The sequence below is a fragment of the Pundamilia nyererei genome, unplaced genomic scaffold, assembly GCF_000239375.1.
Source record: "Pundamilia nyererei isolate P.nyererei 1_Seehausen unplaced genomic scaffold, PunNye1.0 scaffold00004, whole genome shotgun sequence".
Classification (NCBI taxonomy): Eukaryota; Metazoa; Chordata; class Actinopteri; order Cichliformes; family Cichlidae; genus Pundamilia; species Pundamilia nyererei.
In genome coordinates, this window is record NW_005187405.1 from 1,129,974 (window position 1) to 1,146,696 (window position 16,723).

General features: G+C 41.3%; 1 protein-coding gene across 1 annotated transcript; it reads left to right on the top strand.

Moving 5' to 3' along the window:
• The first annotated feature begins 8,211 nt into the window (after positions 1 to 8,211).
• angptl4 (angiopoietin-like 4) lies at positions 8,212 to 14,390 on the top strand. Its single transcript, XM_005721050.1, has 7 exons — positions 8,212 to 8,856; positions 9,636 to 9,746; positions 9,884 to 9,977; positions 12,448 to 12,561; positions 12,653 to 12,748; positions 12,929 to 13,213; positions 13,320 to 14,390. Exons 1-7 carry the CDS (start codon positions 8,329 to 8,331, stop codon positions 13,502 to 13,504), a joined length of 1,413 nt encoding a protein of 470 aa, XP_005721107.1. The 5' UTR covers positions 8,212 to 8,328; the 3' UTR covers positions 13,505 to 14,390.
• The last annotated feature ends 2,333 nt before the right edge of the window (positions 14,391 to 16,723 follow it).

Consider the following 16,723-nt stretch of genomic DNA (forward strand, 5'->3'; position numbering starts at 1 on the left):
CACGTAAGACCTTGCCTGAACTATAACTCTGAATACAGACAGAAAGAAATGCACATATAACCATGTGACCATGAACAGCATGCCACAGAAAAAAGAAATATATAAGCACAAGAAGGCAGCTGGGTGATAAAATACAAAACACAGTTTGGACATGCTTGATTTGCTTTTATGTAAGCTAAAGTGCAAAGAGAGGGGGGACAGCTTCCTTGTGTGAAGGTCAGAAACAGAATACATTCACTCACTTGTTTATTTATTTTATAAAGCAGCCCCCACTCCCACACACACACACACACACACACAGTGTGCATGACTTATGCAAAATATCTCACAATTCGCCGCACAACAGCAGGTGCTCGCACAGACGGGAAAGTGGCGGGCTCACATACAGGGTCAGATTCTTGGCGTCTGATAAAAAGCCTGTTGTGGAGGGACGGTAATGAAAAAAACACTGTTTTGAAGCTCTGTAGCACAGGGTTTTAAGTAAACACTGTAACAACAAGGCTTTGTGTTCTGGCTCCATAACTGCTGGAAAAACTTCAGTACTGGCACGGTATCATGTATTATTCCAGACGTGAAAATGTCTGTGTGGGGTGATGTGATCTGGCTCGTCTTATGGCCCTGCTATACGACTTTGGGGGATTTAAAAGTACAGTCGGGTTCAGTAAGCACTCACTCTCCACATCGCTGTAATATTTCTTCATATGGATCACAGCTTGTAGGTAAAGAAATGAATCAATATGCTGCTCATCACTGCTTGTTATTGTAGCGTCATGTACAGTACATACCACAGTGGCCAGCGGGCTTAAACAAATGTTATCTGGGTTAGATGTGCTCTCTAAAATACAGAAAGAGACATATTATGACAGTTTGAATGCACGCACAATATGCAGTCGATGGCACATGCTAAAACTTTACAGAGGTCACTGAAGAGTTAAGTTCTAGTGGTGTTGCATTTAGGGTTTATATTACATTCCTGAAAGATTTTTGCATTTATTACATGGGTTTGTAGAGCCACAGAAAATCAAAATATGGCTGTAAATGCCCAAGCTGCTGACACACCCAGCACCCACGCTTTAATGGAAGTTGCCGTGCTAAAATCCAAGTTTAAAACAAAAATTTTACCAAATTTTACTCTCTCTGTCTATCTGAACTCAGGTGAAGGATCTTCCTTCTAGTATGTGTAGAAAAGATTATGTACCAACTTTCAGCCCAGGTGAAAAAACAAAATTATTTTTATTTACCACAATAAAGAAATAAAGAAAAAAACACACAAAATAACATACTGGCTAAAACTGTTGTTTATGCATTATTATTATTATTACTGCTTCTTTTAATTCCATTCCTGCACTGCTGAGAAGAATAGCTCTGATTTGCACCGTTACTTGTGAAAACACAGGGAAAAAAGCAAGGCCTGAACTGCTTTCTGGTGCCACAGTTCCAATTAGGATTCTGGATTTGGATTAACGCGGATCAAGGCAGTCACTCTGGGTTTTAATGGGGATTCAGCAGATGGTCAGAGGTCATGCACTCAATGTGGAATCTTATAAATCTTGAAGTGGTTCAAGTGGTGCATTTCCTGAGAAAGACACTGTCTTCTCACAGGAGGTGGGCGGTTTCACTGCAAACAAATTTAGCGTATTGTCATTTTCGCAGCAGGAATAAGAGACATAAGAGCACGATTCCTGCAGAAATGTCAGTGCTAAAGAGTGCACATCTGCTCGGACACACTCACGGGTCAGAGCCTCCACTATTTAGCAATAACACTCTGTAACACAAGCCTACTTTCCTTCTCTTTCTTCTGCAAACCACCAGCTGCTTAACGCTGGGGAGGTTGTCTGCCAGTACCCTCAGCTATCCCACAAAAAGCCTCATTCACAGTCAGATCCCACTTCAGTTCAAGTGTCTCTTCCACCTCCACTCCTGTTGATTAGAATTAATTGAGAAGTGAATTAGTATCATTGTGATTAGCGACCTACACCCTGTGACCCAAAGTGCTTCTTACGCCGTGGTGAACTCAGTGTGCGTGCGTGAATGTTTCATAAGAGGCCGATTAGTTCATGGGAATCAGGCTCAGTAACTGGGGTACACACCAAGGGGCTCATTTTGGGGACAAACAAGGAACAAAGCTGCATCCTCTGAAACCCCAAGGAGACTAAACAGCCACAGAGATTTGCGGTTTAAGTCCATAAAATGTAAAAGACGGGTTCTGGAGAGATCATTCAAAGCCCGCAGCCTCATTTCTGCACAATCCCAAGCCAATATAGATATGTGTTTCTATTTATTTCCAGCTGCAGCATTTAGTTAGGAATTCACGTAAACTCTTTTTGTTCTCCCGTGGCTTATATTTTCAGAGCATCTTGTATATTCCTTGGTATGTACACACTGTTAAAGGAATATATAGAAATGAACTGATTAGGTTTTTGATCTCACTCCACATAAAATCTGTGCTTTAATAAATGAGCGAGTTACAGCCTCAGAGACTGTTACCTGACCTCAAACATGGGGCAGATCTTCCTTATTTAAACACTTTTGTTCTGATTAAAAAAGATACACCATGATCCCTGTAAATGTTTAGAGTTGCTGTGAGGAGAATATTTTTTGGTTGTCTATTTGTGCAGAGCTAGGCGGGCGTTAGATTTACATTTTTGGAAGTACACTAGTTATTTTCAATATTGAGAATTTTGTCTTCTTTTTTTTAAAGAAAGAAAATAAGTGGCAGTCATTCCTAAGTAAAGGTTAATTATGAAGTACCACAGGGTTCAACGCTAGGACGAATTCTATTTACATATATATGCTTAACTTAGGCAGTATCATTCCAAGACGTGGCATACCAGGGCTTTCTTCCAGAAAAGAAAGTTCTTCCTTCCCACTGTCACCAAGTGCTCGCTCATAGTGGGTCGTCTTATTGTTGTGGTTTCTGTATTATTGTAGCGTCTTTACCTTACAATATAAATACCTTGAGGTGACTATTGTTGTGATTTGGTGCTATATAAATTGAATTGAATTGAATTGAATTGAATTGAATTGAATTGAATTGAATTGAATTGAATTGAATTGAATTGAATTGCTGGGACCAGTTAGCGTTGCACAGATGTGGAAAAGCAGCTTTTGGGCTGTTCTCTCAATGGCTTCTCTGGTTGCTTTCATTAGTAACCATCCCAGCAGTTCATCTTGGTGCTGTGCTTTTATAGCTGTTGTGTAACTCTGGATTTTGTGGCCAGAAGGGAGGAAAAAAACACATCACGCTGCAGAATTGACTCCAATTCTTGGTGCAATCTGTCACCCAACTGTCCTGATATTACATTTCCCTGCATAGTCTTACAGAATTTAGCCTGAGGACGACTCTATTACTATTCAAAGTCTTAAATAGATAGCATTAGTTTGCTCAGTGTATTTGGTTTAACCCCAAAAGTGTGTAAAACACTGTGGATCTCCGGCACCATCAAAAGAAAAAAAATAGTATGATGGGAAGACAGCTGCTGTTCTCAGCCACAGTCTATACATATCTAAATTTTCCAAAATGGAAAATGTGTGGGCTACATTCTGTACTTTTCTGCTTCCTGCATCTGGGTTACTCATTTAGTCCATAAGCAATAAAAAAATAAAAATAAAAACACTGAGGGAAAAGCATCCAGCATCTGTCTGCATGTGTTCCTTATATGTCCAATCGGAGAAGTTAAAATATCCAAAGCTGTCAGTCGAGCAGAAGCACCATGTTCTTTTGTATCCTGCAGCATGTCTGTGCATGTGCGTCTGAGGTGAGGTGACTTGTAAAAGGTGTTTGTCTGTGTGCTCTGCAAGAACGAATAATTATATAGACACGCAGTAGACTGTGTGTTTTGTCAGCTGCACAAAAAGAGCAATAGTAATTATTCATTCTGTTACCTTACATAACTTGTTTTTTGTCCCAAATGTTTTGAACTCAAACAGAAAAATGGCTCCATGATTTTACTAAAGAACTGAGAAATCACAGTTCGGTTAAGCAGGTTGTTAAAGTTCACAAACAGGCATAAAATCTGGCATTTAGTGTGTGGACACTGAAGGATTCTCTTGGAACATGCAATATGTAAACAGGTCCATGTATTGAACTGTTTATTTCTATTATCCCCCTGTATCCGCTTCTTCTATGTACCCAATGAACCCAGCTGGAGGTGAAACAAGTCACACCTCGTGTTTCAGGACAGCTGGAGGCTTAAAAGAAACTGGCAGGTTTTGATTCGCTCGATGCTGCGTCGCATTCAGTATGCAGTGCTTAAGGCGAAAGCAGTAGAGCAGGCACTGAAGACCCACCACCGCCATCACCCCTCCTTGTAGACAGATGAGTACAAGTCAAAGTTGAGCAAGTAGGCAGGGTATGCTCTCGCTTCTGGCCACTGGGAGGCAGAAGTGCATTTTCTTTGGCATTTATTTGGAGGACAGGAGCTGGAAAACTGGTTCTAGCTAGTTCCCCTCTACATCTGGATGGTGCCTGAGTGTATCTCTGCTTAAATAAATGTCTTCAAAGATGGATATTTTTAAAATGTCCACTTTTTGCTGTAGTGTCAGACACACCGGTCTGATTTATAACTGTAAATTTGAATAAATGTTTAATTAGCTGTGGCTGCAATCCACTATGGATCTCTTATAGTTCATGTTCCATGACTATGAGGGCCACCTTTCATGTTACCGTTCCTTTAAATAAAAAAACTAATACACCAGGAGTAAAACTGTATTATTGTAGGGTCTTTGCCTTATAATATAAAGTGGCTTGAGGCAACTGTTGTTGTGATTTGGTGCTATATTCAATAGTTAAAATTGAGTTTAAGTAAAAGCTATATATATAATTCTGATGTCACCCCATTATTAAAAATAAATAAATAAATAAAACCAGCCTTTTATCGATGACCAGTCCTGTTGTACGCAGGCCTATTCGTCTAGAGTTGCATCCTTAATCCATCTTCACTGAGGCAATCACAGAGCAGTCATGAGCTCCATTCGCCGGCTGTGCAGTCGGCTCGAAAGGTCACTGCTTTCCTGCTCCTCATGAATATCTCATGATGTGTGTGATGGATGTGTTTGAGCCTGCCTTGTGTGATCATATATTTATAATCTCTTCAAACTGGGACATGAAAGAAGAAGCTTCAATTGTTTTCTTTCCTCCGGGTTTTTCTTCAGTTTTTCATTTTTATTTTTGTTTTATTCATTTAAATCTTTTTGGATGTGAATTTCCGGCAAAGACAAGTGGAAAAAACTGTGATGTAAATCACCCAAAAACCTCGTGAAACAGCCAGCCCATAAGAATCGGTTTACTGCCTCCAGCACCTGCTTTTTTTTTTTTCTTCTTTCATTCTTCCTATTTTCCATTCCCTCGTGCACAACCATGTCTGTGGGGGTGAAGGGGGGGCTGCACTAGGATTTACAGATGTTCTGTGTTTGGAATCTGGGTAAAAGGTCAGCATGCCGGCCAGAGATGGGAGCGGCCATTTTGGGAAATTGAATAAGCAGCTGTGGCAGTGAGGTGTGGATGCGGTGATGAGCAGGGACACACACTCGCTCGGAGGAAACGGGGGAGACTGATTCCCACACTGTTTAACATCCGTGGCATTAAACAAATTTTTAAAAAATGATAACAACAGTTTTTGTAATCAATGGGTTTAGTCTGTTCTGGGGTAAATATATAAACTGTCTGCTCCTCAGCTCTTCATGTTTGAGCTGATTTTATTCTTGTTTTTACTCGAATACTAAGCTCTGGGGTACTTGTACATACTTTGAGTAATTCCAGTAGCTACTTTGTGTCGTAAGTCCATTACATTTTGATAGATCGTGTACTTTTTACTTTACACTTTTTGGATCGCAGTTACCATTTGTCGTATACATTAAAACTCTACACATATGATCTTGTAAAATTTAATAACACTGGCACTGATTAAAGTTTCCAGCAGCATGTCAATAGATGTAAACATTAAAATGCAGCTTAATGTTAATAGTGTACCTGCAGCATGCTATAAATCACATAATTAAATGATATAAAACAGAAGAGACGGCTTTGCTGTGGGTAATGAGCACAGTTTGTGAAAATACTCGTCTGTACTTGAGTAAAGCATCTGACTACTTCTACCCCTGATGAAATCTAAATATCTGAAAGACAACATTTCTTCTAGACAGTCTGAAACGGTCCAGTGTGCTGCATGTCAAGGTCTCCTTCAACAGACACATTCAAACAGCTTGTTTTTTTCCACACATGACAGATGGAATATTTAGCAATCTTTACAGGTAAAAAGTAATCCTTACTGTAGCTCACATCCCTCCCAAGTTCTGTATTGTCCTGAAGGACTGCGTAAAGGCTGGTGGGTAATCAGCATGTACCATCATGACACACGTAAACCAGACAGTCATCAGGTTCATTACAGGAATTGTTGGATGAATCGAGTCTGTTTTTTGTTATGCAGTAATCCTGCTTGTCCCTGCTCTACAATCACTTGGCCTTTCATTAAACCGTAAAAAAAAGATAAATTCAGTAAATATACAGAAGATGTTTACGTTCAGTGATAATCCTGCTCTACTGTAACTGAGAGGATATGAATCATCCCTGCAGTGCGTCAGTTTGAGAAACAAAGGTAAATGTGTGTGGGTTGACCTCAGCGCTCCTATTACATGAAGGGCATAAAACTGAACAAGAAAAGCCTATTTTTAACCCGAGCACTGAGGGCTTTCAGTGGAAACCCCTACCCTGCTGAGGCTTTGGGGGGAAAATAATGAATGTTTGTTGCATTCCAGTCCATGAATGAGGGTGCTGAGTTTCCCCATCCCAGCACTGTCAGCAGTCTCTGAGTCACCTTTCACCTACTTAGTCTGGTCTGCAGACAGGAGAGGGTTAACCAGGACCTTCATTTGTGGTCTCCCCCCAGATCACGTAGGGTTGCCAATAGAGGTTGTTTAAAAAAAAAAAAATCCTAGAACCCGTAATATTGACATTCTCTGTGCCGTGTGAACTTTCCCCTAATTCTCACAGTGCTCAAGGCTTCTGAGCAGCAGCAGATCTTTACTATGGAGAACCTCAGGCCAAATAATACGAATGTTCCTCTTCCGATGACACACGTTCCTTGTATTATCCAAGGAGTTATGATAAAGAAAAATCCAGATAAAGACTAAATAGCTATTTCTCTGGACTGACTTTTTCCCAATAGGATGTCAGAGGAGAAATTCAATAGCTATTTAACTTTATCTTTACCCATTCTTGGTATTTTTAAAGCAATTTTTTTCATTTTAATTTCTTTGTCCCAAAGTCTCCAAGATGAATAATTGAAGATTATTTATATTTTTGGAAACTGGATGATTGTGAGGTTTTTTTTAGTGTTTAACACAAAAGATAATTTAAGATTTCAGTGGAAAAACGTGCGGTTTCACTGTTTTCTGACATTTAATAAAAAAATGTAAGTTGCTCAACAATAAATCCATTAATGAATAAAAATATTCAGCTAAAGACGCTCGTTTCAGATTAATGGGTTTCATTTCAGTGGTATGAATTTTAAATATTTCAAAGTTTACTGTGAAGGGAGATTAATTTATAATTCAGGTATGGATAGATTCTCTCCCACGTTTGTGGTCATCGTGCACCTTCTCTCGTATTTTTAATTTGAATCACAGCTGTAACATTTTGACTCTGACATTTTCACAGCTTGCTATCTGCTAAAATAAAAACAGCATGAGGCACATGAACTAAATAATACAAGCGAGTACAGAAGAACACAGAAAATTGAATGCTGGCTTGATTTTAAATGATGAATAAAATAAGTTCAGCTATTTCACTGTCAGCATGAACTAAGGACACAATGAAGAAGCTCAGTAAAGGTCTGTGCTTCATCTTTATCCAGCACGAACTTGCCAAACACAGAACCACATTGTTCATCAAAGAATATAACCTTTTATCTGGCTTCTGGTATCATTATCAACTGTTCATGTACTCATAATCATATTACAATCATAATGATCAGACTATACTACTATTACAAATCATAGAAGGGTACACAACTGTCCTGTCTCCCAGCGCACAGAGATGAACACCACTTTATCATTTCTGGCGTCAGCCTCTGACAGGAAGAGTTAACAGAGAGGTGGAGGAGGGACAGAAACCTGAGAGTGACTGCACGCCTCCTTCTCCTCAGCTGGCCAATAGCAGGCGGCTCACAGCTTTGACTTGACGGCTGAGAAACTATATAATAGCAGCACTGAGCTTGTTTATCCAGGAACCTGAACTATCAGATCCAATTCGAGAAGAGAAGGCAGGACACTGCACAATTCTGTGCACAGTTTACAGACGTATTTCAGAAGTTTAGTAAAACGGCAGAAATGAAGACAACACTGGCAACTCTGACTCTCTGCCTGGTGGTGCTCATGGCCACAAGTTTCCCAGTGGAGAGGAAAAGAGCCTCAAGCTCTGGTGGTGCTACCAAGGAGAAGCGTGTCCAGTATGCAGCATGGGATGATGTTAACGTCCTTGCCCACGGCCTCCTGCAACTGGGCCAGGGGCTGAAGGAGCATGTGGACAAAACTAAAATCCAGATGAGGGACCTGTCAAGCAAACTGAAAGTCTTCAATCGCAGTGTGAGCGAACTGGGGAAGGAAAGCCAGAGGCTACAAGCAGAGGGGGAGCTTTTGAAAGCTCGGGCCCAGGGACTGGAAGACAGAGAGGAGCAGGTGCTGAATGTCACAGCCGAGCTGAGGGATAAGGCAGAGGAGATGCAGCAGGAGAGAAGGACAATGAGTGAAAGACTCAGCCGCCTGGAGGAGAAGGTGGACGGCATGTTGCAGGGAAATGGAGGGATGTCTGACATGAATGCTGGTGCCAAGAACAGCAGTGATGCTCACAACATCCAGGTAAGATTATGTGTGTAGGTTAATGATGATCATTAGAACTATGTTGGATAAGTTGAATGAAAGTTAGTCTGGGAGGGAAATTATCTGAAATGAAGCTTTTCCACTGTGTGCAAACCATTTTTCTTAGAGTTAAGATACTTCCATGTAGGCCCCTCAAAGTACAAAGGGATTTTGCACTGGTTATCAAGTCAGTGGATTTACAGCATCCAAGGATTACAAGGTGTGTGTGTCTGTGTGTGGGGGGGGTGGGGGGTGTCTGAACACTCAGTGGTCCTAAATAAAATTAAACAGAGCGTAAGCAGCGGGTGGTGGTAAGCCGGAGTGGAAGGTTACTACTGCAGGCGCGGATAAACGTGCAGTACGTGCAGACAGAGCTGCCGGATAAAAAGGCTCTGCCAGCATCAGATGCAAGAATTTTCCGTTTTTCCACAGCTGTTGCACTTTGCAGCACAGACACTGAAGGGGCTCATGAAAGTTTTGCTTTCTTAGCAAAGCTTCGTTTACAAAGCATTGTGTGAGTCGGAGAGCTTTGTATGGTGAGCTGGAAAATCCCGAGCGGCGAATGGGTTACATAACTACACCTACACACTATTGGCTTGTCATTGTAGGATAAAATAACAAGTTTCAAGCAACAGTTTGAAACTTACGGGTACCCTATTTGCGGTGTTAACTGGAGGACCTCCTTTGAGCGATGGATTTATTTTACGCACAAACACGTCGTCGAATAAAAATGATATAATAATTAATATTGTTGCACCTGTGTCATATTTTTCTGTCAGCTCATGCTGGAGGCCCAGAACAGACGAATTGATGATCTGATGGAGCGCATCAGACTTCAGCAGGATAAGCTTGACAAACAGAACGTGCGCATCAGGACCCTGCAGAGTGAAGTAAGCAGGCGCCACATTTACGCACACTGCTTGCACAAAAAATTCTTTAAACATCTTTATCGTTATTATTATTATTTTTTTGTTTTTTTTGTTTTTTTTGTTTTTTTGTCTCATCACTGATTTGCAACCTTTTTCAGATCCAGCAGTCAAGACAGAAAGCCTCCCAGCGGAGCAGCAAATCCGAGAGCTCCGTGCAGGGTGGTGTCGCGGAGCAGCGCGACTCGCCGGCCGGTAAGTAAAGCCAAAAAGCGTCCAAAATCCCCCCTTGACACTGTCTTAAGTCGACTCTACAAAATCTGACGCCAAATGTGACAGACCATCTGTCTAGTAAGGCCACAAAGAAGCTTAAATCACTAGCAATTAAAATCAAGGAAACTAATTAATTCGGGACAAGCTTATCAGCTCAGCGTGACGCCAAAAATACCAACAGGTGCAATCCCTGAGAGCGACTGAAATATTAGTATTACTCGTTAAATACGATATAGCATTAACCCTCTCCAGTCAGACGTTGCAGATTTGCAACAGTTAAGAACTAACAAGCTGATTACCCCACATACATATTTTATGAGTTTACTCAGAAGTAGCACTGCAGGACTTGGTTGTGCATTAGCAACAAAAAACTTAATTTGAGCCTGAGAGGGTTAAAACAGTCACGTGTACAACATATTTAAAATATAAAGTATAGATTTGGGGTTTTTTGTTTGTTTGTTTGTTTGTTTGTTTAATTGTAAGCTGAGTCTATCGTACATTTGAGGAATTTAAACAAAATAGCAACAGGAAGTTGCTGGAATATCGCTGCAGGAGTTGTACGGGAAATTAGTAAGGTGTTTAGTCAGCACCTCTGATACTGTGGTTTACAGTAATTATGAAAGGCTCTCAGACTGCAGGCACGCCAAACAGCTGCTGTGACTGAACCAGCATGAATGACTGGTTTCATCCAGACTGGACTGGATGCTGAACAAATGGGGAAGCGATAAGAAACTCTGAGCTTTCTATCAGATTAGATATAGATCTCATTTTATTCCTTTTTAGTTTTAAATAACGCTGAAATCTGCACATATGGAATAATTGCAGTAATTATGAATGAATACAAATGGAAAATGATATATTCAAACTGAATTCTCGGGTTGTAATAGCCATGTGTGTGAACTAGGTGAAAGGTGAATGTGGCTGAGGTAACATTAGAGTTCGGTCATTGAAATCACAATTACACCATAAAGCTCTGACATCAGCAGGATTCAGGGATGGGGGAGAGAGGGGGGGGGAGTTATTCTGGAAAGGTTTCAACTGGGGGAAAGTTTGCTGGTCTCTGGGAGAATTCAGTCAGGGTCAGACAGCATGCCAGGATTACGCGCAGATCATTTCTGCGCTGTGGAGGAGGGAAAGGGCAACAAGGTTTTCTTGGACTCTTGTTCAGATTTCTCACCTTGGGTCTTAACTAAAATAAAAATAATAATAATAATAAAGGAAAACAAAGGGGAAAGGCAAGCTAAATTTATCTCTGAACTTTGTACAGATATCGTATGTTGTTTTGAAGACACTCACCTCCTCCCCATTTCCAAGATGTCCCACCTTTTTCTGTTAAACAAACATTTTTACATCCCTGAAGAATGAGCAACCTTTGCCCTACAACAATCAAACAGGCATTCCTCCTCCTGAGCCTCCTTTCCCTTTGGTCGTCCTCTCCTCCCCCATCCCTGTGCACCTCCCAGCCACCCCATCTCCTCCTTATTTCCAATTATAATGAATTAGAAATGTGCTAAAGTTCAGGAGAACCCTTGACCCCTGAGCAGACAGTCACCACAACAAGTTCATTTCTCTAAAGAAGAAAAGGTCACCTCACACAAACAGATTTTGCTACTGTGTGATCAGCTGATGAGCTTTCACTGAAACAACTAGAACAACTAAATTTAAATCTATATATATGCACAGTAAATTGTGACGAGGCTTTGGCAGGATATTAAACTGCACTACATCATGTCATCCTTACTAAAAAAGGATTATGCCAGGGGTGCAATTAGCCTCATCCCTTATTAAAGCACGTGCCAGCTCTGGAGACCCCTGCTCTGCATACAATAACAGCCCCCCTCATCCCTACACCACGCTGTGATCATTCCCCATGCATGCAGCAGCCATGCACATCTTCGTCACCAAGCGGCTGCTGTGCACGTGAGGGAGGTGTGACAAGCCAAGGGGGAGGAAGGGGGTCGGATGCACGAGCGAGAGGGCGGGGGGTTTGTAGAGGAATGTAAAGGATAGGAGTATGTAACTCTATAGGTTGCACAGCCCAGCACTTAAAGAGGGCAGGCTGCCTGGGAACTGGGAGAAAGGTCATGTTTACAACAGTCCTGCTGAAGCTAGGTCAAAGTTTTTGTTTTTTGTTTTTATCAGGAACACACTCATATCTCCAGACATAGTGATAAGCTTTTATTTTTCTTTCCCCTGGAGATATAGTCTTATTTGAAAACACTCTACTCGAAGTGTGCAGCAGCCCATTACTGAAAGATTCACTAACTGTGAATGACCTATTTCTGAAAGCTGGGTAGGATAACCAAAATAAAAACATTTGAGGGAGCTGGGGCGAAATCTGAACACAGCGGTTGGACTAAAAAGGCAGCATGTCTAAAGCACATCCAGGGAAAAAGGCATCCGGGATACAGTCCAAGTTTTAACTTTTTTTCCTTCTTTGTTCTTTTTCCAGAGACGGCATCGGACTGTCACGAGCTGTTCATGAGAGGAGAGACCACCAGTGGGGTGTACACCATCCAGCCAGCAAACTCAGAGCCCTTTGAAGTCTTCTGTGAGATGACAGCTGGTACGTGGAGCAAAACTCCTTTAGATTTTGAACCTGCTGTTTCATCAGATGGAATATGTTCTGATCATTCTTTCTCTGTTTTTCTATCCAGACGGCGGATGGACAGTGATTCAGAGGCGCCAAGATGGTTCAGTGGACTTTGACCAGCTGTGGGATGCCTACGAGAAAGGCTTCGGCAGCCTGAATGGTAAATGCTTTTGAATTTTATTTCACTGGCTGATTGGTACAGTGTTCAGACAGGTTATCTGCCTTTTAGTAACGTTGCATCAGTGGACAGAAATACCCTCCAAAAACATTTTAGCACTTAAACCTGAAATGGACCACATGCAAACAGAGCTCAAACTCCACTTCTTTCCTTCCTCTCCAGGAGAGTTCTGGCTAGGTTTAGAGAAGATTTACTCTATTGCCAAAGATGGCAGCTACATCCTCAACATCAAGCTCTCTGACTGGGTGGATGACCTTGCAACCGTCCGTCTCCCGTTCCAACTGGGCGGACAGGAAACCAAATATTCCCTCCAGATTCAGAAGGGTGGCACTTTCAGTGACCTCGAGAGCTCCCTGGCCACTGACACCGCCTCTGGTCTGCCTTTTTCCACCCATGACCAGGACAATGACCAGAAAAGTGACACCAACTGTGCCAAGCACCTCTCTGGTAGGATACAATGATGAACATCCTTCAGATATTAACTCGTGATGTGGCTCACATAGAGTCCAGTAAAAACGCACCAACTAACCTAATATCGTCCTGTTTTTTCTAGGTGGTTGGTGGTTCAGTAACTGTGGGCGCTCCAACTTGAATGGCAGATATTTCCAGAGTCCTCCTCCCAAGCAGCGGCACCAGAGAAAGCAAGGCATCTTCTGGAAGACTTGGAGAGGCCGTTACTACCCTTTGAAATCCAGTATGATGATGATTGCTCCGGCTGCAATCGAGAGCAAATCATAAAAAACCGGACGAGGCAAAAACAAGAAGGGTTGTAAGAAGCAGGACTATTGGTTGATGAGGTAGAGCTTGCCACTTCCTTGGTTATCTCCCTTTAGGGACTTAATCTGAGAGCTACAGCCCTCAAAATCAGGACTGTTCTCCAGAGAAGATGAGCAGATTCCTTCCCGGCATTGATGGCCACAGAAGAGACAAAGCTAAAACGTGCAATGGAATTTAAAAATAAAATTAATATGTCGTAGCATTGCGCAGTTTCTTTCTGCTGGTTTGAAGCTGGTGCTCCCAGTCAACAGGACGTCCCATCACAGCGTGTCCCAGCCTGTTCAGTGAGCTGTAAGCAAAGAAGCTTTTCCAACAAGTCCAGACTCCTCATCACATGTGAGGTGTCAGCTGTGTATGCGGTCTGTTGATAAGTTTGAATGTAGCAAGGACTGTCAGATTTTTAATAAAAAGGAAAGAAACAAAACATGCAGCATGCATCAAGCAAGCCTTTTAAACCCAATGGGGCAGACCAAATGGAGACTTAATTAAAACAGTCATTTTCTACGTGAACATGACGACAGAAGCATTGTGTAAAGTTGTACTTCACTGTAAACTAGATGCAGAAACACTGTTCCAGCCTTTTGTACCACATACTGCACGTTCTGCCTGCAAATTTGAATCAGTCGAAAACTATTCTTAACTGAGTTGTTCTGATTTTCCTGTGGAGATGTTGTTGATAATAAGTCATATTGACTACTTTTAAGACGAGTTTTTGTAAGTAGTATTTGAAGGACTGTTTTCATAACTATAACTGTTACTGTTGTCCAGTGATATTATCTGTGTCCTTAAGACTTGAGAGCTACTGTAGATGTTTTTTTTTCCTTATTTAAATGTTGTAAAAAAAAATCACCTGATAAATGTATATATATCTATCTATATCTGCTGTTTGTAATTTATGTTCTGTTTTTTTTTTTAAGAGAAAGATTTGGGGCCATAAAGAGCCAATAAAACTGATTGAAACCAATATCTGTGTGCACTTTATCTCTGTTATGTTCAATGCAATTCAGTTTTATTTACACAGCCACAAACCTCAACAGTCACCTCAAGATGCTGTACATGCAAAACCCCAAGAATCAGATGACCAAGGGCGACAGTGGGAAAGAAAACTTCTTGCATTTTGCAGTAAATCCATAACCAAGATGTGATGCAAGGCATGTAGTCTGATTTCACATTGTGGCTACCTCATGTAATTAAACTGATATTTATTTTTCTTACACTTGTAACACAACACTGAGTTTGCTAACCGCGCAAACACACATCTGCACTAAACCGCAGCCGCACGTGGCAGACCTCTCGATCAGCAGCTTATACCTGGAAGCAAACCTTAGTAGCTCCAAGGTGTCAGCTTTAATTTCCAGAGCACCACCTTCTACATCCTTGTCAGGCTTACTGTTAATGTGCTTCATCCACAGTGATCCTCCGAGAACTGACAGCCGGGTCAAGATCAACATCTGAGACAGCTGATCTGAAGGAGTTTACCCTCATCTCAACTCGCCTTTCTCTTCTGGGCTACGGTGTTGCCAGTGAAAGTCGACGGCCTGATGTCACAGCTTGGGTGATGTAAAAAGAACGGGACAGCACTTCCTGCAAATGGAAAGCATTTGGTGACTTGTTGTGGTGACTGTCTGCTCGGGCGACTGTAAGGCATGGGAACAGGTTTTTGTTTTTGTTTTTTTAAACCTTGGTAAATAAGGTTTACCATTTTTTTTCATTTAGCATGCATTTAAAGTGTTCTTTCTGCAACTCTCTAAATCAAAACTAAAACCAATTTATTCTTGAAATGTACTTTTAGGGCATATTAAGAAACTGTGGCAACACAAACCTATTTGCATTTGTCTAACACCTTTAAATATCTCTCTATTTTTTTATTTATTTTTTTGGTCGTGGTGGTGGGGGGCTTCTAAGCCCAGACATTGGGATAGTCTAAATATTGTTATTCCCATTTGATTTGCAAAGTTTTATATGAATGAATGTAAACTTGCTAAAATGATTTTCATGGTTCAAAGTCAAGGTGGGCCTATAAATTAAGTAGAGTTTTAATTTGAACAATAAATAAATAAATAAAGCTTTCACTTAAGGCGCTTTTGGTTTATTTGTGTTGACCTCCTGCTGTTTTGTTCTCTTTGGCTCTTTCGGGAACAGTGCCAGTACAATCCAAAGCATTAGCGGTCTGGCTGTACTCCCTACCAAGAAACAGTCCAGTGTTTCTGTTTGTTTTAAACAAATTAAGCACACACCAGATGAAGCAGAATAATTCATTAGCTTTAATGGAGCTGGTAGACAGATTTGATTAACCTTAATCAAGACCTTTCACTAAACGAATCTAACCAGTTTTCAGCTGTCACTTTATTAGGTACACCGTGCTAGTACCAAGTTGGACCCCCTTTTAACCTTCGAATCTGCCTTAATTCTTCATGGCACTGATTAAACAAGATGTTTGAAATGTTCTTTAAAGATTTTGGTCCATATTGATATGAAAGCATCACACAGCTGCTGCAAATCTGTGATGGGAATCTCCCCTTACACCACACCCCAAAGGTGCTCTATTGGATTGAGATCTGGTGACTCTGCAGACCATTTGAGTACAGTGAACTCATTGTCATGTTCAAGAAACCAGTTTGATTTGAGCTTTGTGACATGGTGTGTTATCCTGCTGGAAGCAGTCATCAGAAGATGGATCCACGCTCAACAATACTCAGGTCCATGGTGCTCAGTTGGTGCCAAGGGCCATAAAAGTGTGCCAACTGGCCTGAACCATTGATATAATGCAGGATGGATCCATGCTTTCGTGCTATTTGTGCCAAATTGCGACCCTACCATCTGAATTTTGCTGCAGAATAATCAGACCAGACTACATTTCTCCAATCTTCTGTTGTCCAGTTTTGGACAACAGGCCATTCTCTATGAACCCTAGATTTTGCTTGAAAATCCGAGTAGATCAGCAGTTTCTGAATCACTCAGACCAGCCTGCCTGACATCAACAACCACGCCACAGTCACTTAAATCACTATTCATTCCTTATTCTCTTGTCCAGGTTGACCTTTAAAAGGCTGCTTTGACCATGGCTACATGCCTAAATGTCTAATTGCACTAATAAGACATGGCTGATTAGAGGCTTGCAATAACAAGCAAAGGATCAAATATTGTCATTTCCTTCTTCTCCAAAGGCCTGCTTGTTTA